The sequence below is a fragment of the Centruroides vittatus genome, unplaced genomic scaffold (genome assembly GCF_030686945.1).
Source record: "Centruroides vittatus isolate TY-2023 unplaced genomic scaffold, ASM3068694v2 contig_281, whole genome shotgun sequence".
NCBI classification, from domain to species: Eukaryota; Metazoa; Arthropoda; class Arachnida; order Scorpiones; family Buthidae; genus Centruroides; species Centruroides vittatus.
The window spans coordinates 89,638-95,388 of NW_027121787.1; the positions used below are offsets into that span (position 1 = coordinate 89,638).

At 32.1% G+C, this 5,751-nt stretch overlaps 1 protein-coding gene across 1 annotated transcript; it reads right to left on the reverse strand.

Moving 5' to 3' along the window:
* LOC136972126 (patched domain-containing protein 3-like) lies at positions 1-5,369 on the reverse strand. The gene is made up of 3 exons (XM_067266675.1): positions 4,341-5,369; positions 3,948-4,262; positions 1-1,281 (listed from the first exon to the last, which is right to left on the reverse strand). The coding sequence occupies exons 1-3, from the start codon at positions 5,341-5,343 to the stop codon at positions 65-67; spliced, it is 2,535 nt and encodes an 844-aa protein (XP_067122776.1). The 5' UTR covers positions 5,344-5,369; the 3' UTR covers positions 1-64.
* Between the last annotated feature and the right edge of the window lie 382 nt (positions 5,370-5,751).

A 5,751-nucleotide genomic window follows, 5' to 3' on the forward strand; every position in this document is an offset into this window, starting at 1 on the left:
GTGATGTTCTCGTAATTTGAAAATGAGAAAAGAATGGCAACACACGAAGATTACGATTTCCTGATTAACAAAAACCTGTTTTTATCTTCTCGCATATAGCGTAAATGATAGAAAGAATAACAGGAATAAAGAATAAGGCATGAAAAGCCGTTTCCAGAGCAACAAGAATCACAATTTTCGAAAATGTGGAAAGAAAATATACATTAGAATATAAAATCAATATTCCTAATCCTGTAGTCAAAGATCCTTGAAGTATTGGAAAGCCTATACGATACAGAGAATCTTTTAATTTTTCGTTTGGTGTCTTGCGTTGTGACATGACATAAGCATACGAAATATGAGCAGGATAATTCACGCTGAATCCCACACACAGAATCAGACTCATCAATGATATAATATCCAAGTTGACATCCCATAAACACATGTAACCTAAAGTTTCTACCATTAAAGAAACCACAGAAATTGCAACAATAATTGCAACTACTAAATTTGGTACAAACAATAGAAAGACCGCTGTTATTAGTATTGCAGTAATCCAAAACAATTGATAAACCATTTGTCCGATAATGATCCCTTGTTCGATTAGACTTGACATAACGCAATGCACCAGTACAGGAACGTCGGACTCGTCAGCAATTTTCAATAAATCTCTTAATACGTCTCTTTCTATGTCTGATGAAATTACATTTTTTCCCATAACAAAAAATCTACTGTATAAGATGTCAGTTTTGTTGCTGTTAAAGACGACGTCATTAGACAGTGACTTGGCTGCTCTGATGTTGAAGAATACGTTTCGAAGTCCGTCGATAAAGTCTTGCTTGTTTGTCATATTGTAACCTTGTAATGAAAATTTTGCTACGGGACTTTTCTGAAATTCTTTGTAGAATTTCAGCCAAGACACGGTGAATTCTTCATCAGCAATGTTGGGATGATTTTGGAATTTTTCCAACAGAGTTTCTAACGATTTTTGAACTTTAATATCTGAATAATCCAACGTTTTATTAATTATTATGTGATAGGGATACGAATGACGCTTGAAGTACTTAAAATTAATTTTGTAAGCTTCTGTAACTAAAGAATCTTTTGCGAATAACTTTTCATACTTAATGCCGTGTTGGATATAAAATGTACCCCAAATTGCAAGTGACAAATTAATGATGTAAATTATAATAATACTTATCTTCACCAGTGGATTGGAAATTATTTTTCCCAATGAATCTCTAAAAAGTGCCATAGTATATTCCTCTTCTTCAGTGTCATTATTCTCCTCATCACTTCGTTCTGAAATCATAAAAACATTATTTTTATATGAAAGAAAATACACTGAAAAATTAGTAGTTTTACTGAAATATGCAAAAAATAGAGCCGCTAGAAAAATAAAAAGTAGAAAATATGACAAACTTGAAAATGGATTAGTTATATGTATTACGCACGTAAATGCATATCACTGTCACATATGTAATAAGAAAGCAAGCAGAAATATTTGGTTAACAGATAAATATAAACGATTTTAGTTACAGAAATGGGTGGCTGTATCGTTTTAAACAGCGTCATGGATTATCACAGAGAAAAAAACACGGTGAAAGTGCTGAAGTTGAATGTTGTAGAAGATGAAAGAAATAGTCTGTCGACAATAATACAATATAATATAAAATATGTGTATAACATTCATCAAACTGCTTTATTTTACCGATTACATTATAAAACGATTTGTCCTGCACCTGTCAAAAGCTGCAATACAAATAAAATAAAATCACAATTACCTTCTGTTGTAATTAAGTAGGTGGTAACTATAAAACTGAAACTGTTATTAAAATTTTCAAAGTTTGATTGTTTTAAAAATTTCGAAGCTACACACTGGCTTCAAAGAGAAGCACAAATTGACTCGCATTATAATAAGTGTTCGAATGTTAGGTAGTGATCTCAGGTATACTTCAAACATAACTTTTACAATCTAACTTGCTGGTGAACAATTGTTTGAAATCGACCATAATGAAAATAATTTTGCGGAGTTAACGTCATAAGGAATACTTAATTTTGCGAGAAAATAAGATAGTGAATTGCAGGAAAAAAACGAAGATGACCACGATAACTATGACATAAAAAATCCTCTAGAAACTGCGAAAGCTCATGCTTGTTTAGATAATATTCGGCGTTTTCTAGAGGTAAACGTATCCAGTAAGGATTATCTGATGCATGTCGACTCGGATACATTTATCTCTATAACTCGAGAAAAGGATATGTAGTTCAAACTATTTCGGGTAGGTTTTTCGATAAGAAAAAAATAGTAAATGTAATAAGAATAAAAAGAAGAAGCCATAGTTATTCTTAATGTTATGCAGACACTCCTATTTACATGCTGTTTTCGATAAACCGCTACCCTCACCTTTCTATCATGACCTGAAAACCAATGGTAACAGTTTAAAAGTGGTTTGACTGCATATGTCAGCGGTTCTCAACCTTTTTTCATTAGCGTACTCCGTGACATGCCATTTCTCCAGATTGTACCCCTCATTTAAGAAATTTAGTGAGTAACCGTATTGTTAATTTTACATGTTGTAATTTTAAATGAAAAAAAGCTAATTTATAATGTTGATAAAGAGAATATATCTATGTTCATAAATTTAGAATTCAATACATTTACAATACAAATATAATAATAAATATAAAAATTATAATAAAAATAAAATTACACAAAAAACTAACTTGAAAGTATTTAATTTCGTATTAAAGGCGTTCAGTGTGAGCCTTGTCGTTGTTTTTTTCTCGCATAATTTTTTTATGTCAGGTTCGACTGACATGAGGTATAATCTCAATTCTGGAACTGCCTTCAGCTTATTCCGATACTTATTTTTAATATATAGATAGGAAGAAAAAGCTCTTTCCTCTTAACCTCGCTAATAAAAAATACTTTTTTTCAAACAACACGTGGGAATATTTTTGAGAGATAATAATAATAACGGTAACACACCCCACCATTAAAAGTTCGTAGCATAGTCACTAATCAGGCATAATGGTATCCTCATTACTATTGACCGACTGCGCAACATTTGTTGATGTTGCATTGTACAATCGGCAGCATAAGTTTTTATTTCCATTTTTGCATTTTGAAATGTATAATAAAGTTTGTGATTGTTGCAAGCAGAGCCGTAACTAGGGTATGGCCAACGTGGCTCCCGCTATAGGCGCCGATTTAATAAAAGCGCCAAGGAAAAGGTTATGGAATAATATGTATTAAAAATTAATAGCACAAAAACTTCTATAATTATATTTATATAGTATTTATTATTTGTAATTTCTACAAACATATTTTAGAAATAAACAACCATTGTAATTTTTATTTAATAACAAAAATTAAAAAGGCGCACCATTTTTATTCTTCGCCATAGGCATCCAAAATCCTCGTTACGGCACGGGTTGCAAGGAACATTTTTACCTAATAATTTTTTAATACTATTAGTTTGTGATACATAATATATTATTTTTTCTACCATAATAACTAACTTTTTTCTGTATCCCTAAACAACCTATCGCTGGTATATGTCGTAGAAATTTTTTCATGTTTCTGCGAATACGTTATAATTTCTGTCGTACCAACAATGCTGACGGTCGTGTTCACGGAGTATTATTTTACAGAGCTGGCCTCAGCATTAATTAACATCACTTTTACGTCATTTAGAAGAAACGGATTGAGATGAACATATTGCAGCCACAACACATTTATATGCAGCCGAATCAATGCACGATTAAATATAAGTTTTACACTAACTGCATTCTTATAATAGAATAAAAAATGTTATAATCATTAACATTTGATACGTACTCGAGATACAAAAAAATATAAATAAATCAAATTTGTGGAAAGTACGTACAACATCGAACATTCGACTTTACACCTATAAACTAAAATAATTGTATTCGGAAATTATAAATAAATTTCAATTTACCGCATCTAATAAATTTTCCAAAACGTAAATTCCTTTCTTCTTTATATCCACTCAACGCCAAACATCCTCCGAAAAACGTTATCTGATATACAAAATTGAAGATTATGCAAGTTGCAGTGTAATAACTGAAGATTCGAATGAAAGGAAATGGAGCCATCATTCCGATGCAGTATGAAATGAAATTAGTGAGTGAAGTTAAAGTAATTGAAACTCCTGCTTCAGAATACGTTACTTCCATGCGTTTCTCAACCGTAAGTTTGGGATCAGTGATCCTCCAACATCCTATTAATACGAAAGCATCGTCAATCTCGGTCACTGAAATACATATACAATTCTTATTTAATGTGTTAACAATAGTCTAATAGTACGTTTTAAGGAACAGTGATTACTTACCAAGCACTAAAAATGGAATGGTGACATTCCAGTAAGTACTTTCTACACCCGATGCTGCCATCAATCCAAAAGACGACGCGACAGCCAAACCAGCATTAATCACACTGGCTAATCCGAGAAGAGGTTTACTTCTCGCCCAGCTGTTGCTGGTGTTGAGAAGTATGGAAAGTACAATCATAATTGCGACCAAACCTCCTATTTTGGGTTTCGTTTTATGAAATTCTTTTCGAAATCCTTGCTCTATGGCTAAAGGAGAATGCGGAACGACTTTAATATATTCGAAGTGATATTTTTGAATGGTGTCATAGACATGAGCCGACCAATTTGTAAACAATTTGCTTTTTACTTCATTTTTATCATCGGTTAGATATAGTAGTTGAACGGCACTTACTTTTTCTACGAAGTTGTGAATATCCACGGTAACACCCCCTAAATTTATAAAGTAAGCTTTAAACGTGAAAGATAACAAATCTATATCCACGGGATACTTCAGCTTCTTTCTCTTTTGAACTATAGAATCAATTCCCACTTCCGATATCACCTCGACAATAGGATTATAGAAGCATTTTTTGTGCATTAAAGTGCAGAGGTCTGCATATTTGATTAACTTCCCCTTGTTTTCTACTGTTATATTTTTCGTGATCTCATCGATCAGTTTCACTTCTGACAGAATATTTTTGTCAAACATGTTTCCTCCATCTTTTTTCATCAAATACAATACAAGAGCATTCGGTACATCGAGCATTTTTATCTGTTCGGTGAATTGAGACGAATTATATGAAAATGTATTTTCTATGAATTTTTTATTGGTGTACAGTTTTCCTTTATCCGGAGTAATTATGTCTTTAAATGTTTTGCTGGGTGGTAGTGTTGTGATAAATATAGAAAGAGTTATGGACAGAATTATAGGTAAAAGAATAAAGTAATAAGGATGCCGTCCGACCGTTTTTCCTAAGTTTTTGAAAATACGACTAAGGAATGTTCTTACGCAGTCGAGTTTCATTTTGCAGTTTCGATGTGTCTTCGGACGATGATGAACGCGGTTATCTAGAAAAAAAAATGAATATAAATATATTTAATATTTCCTTTTACATTACGTCTTTTCTCAAGTTAAAAGTTTATCTAAAGATAAGTATGGAATGTTCGTCTATTTGTTCGTCTCCTTGGAAAATAAGAAAAAAGTAAACCCCACAAACCCTTCGAGGATGGGCTCTCAAATGGTTTTGCTGAAGTGGCAAGAAAAGATGCAACACACTGTCTAATAAAAAAATTCAGCAACCAGTTTTGTAACTTTCCCGCTGGTAAGAAAATTTATTTATAAAATAACTTTTAAGCTATATACAATACTATTAATAAAAAGAAATTCATGACGATGAAATAGATTTTTAATTGACGAAGTCACATTATGGAA

What these genes read in the sequence shown, in the direction of transcription:
- LOC136972126 (XM_067266675.1), bottom strand. Translation starts at nt 5,343, where the DNA reads ATGAAACTCGACTGCGTAAGAACATTCCTTAGTCGTATTTTCAAAAAC. An exon ending in CATTCCATTTTTAGTGCTTG is followed by an intron (nt 4,263 to 4,340) that starts GTAAGTAATCAC and finishes TATGTATTTCAG; the next exon opens with TGACCGAGATTGACGATGCT. An exon ending in TGGAAAATTTATTAGATGCG is followed by an intron (nt 1,282 to 3,947) that starts GTAAATTGAAAT and finishes TTATGATTTCAG; the next exon opens with AACGAAGTGATGAGGAGAAT.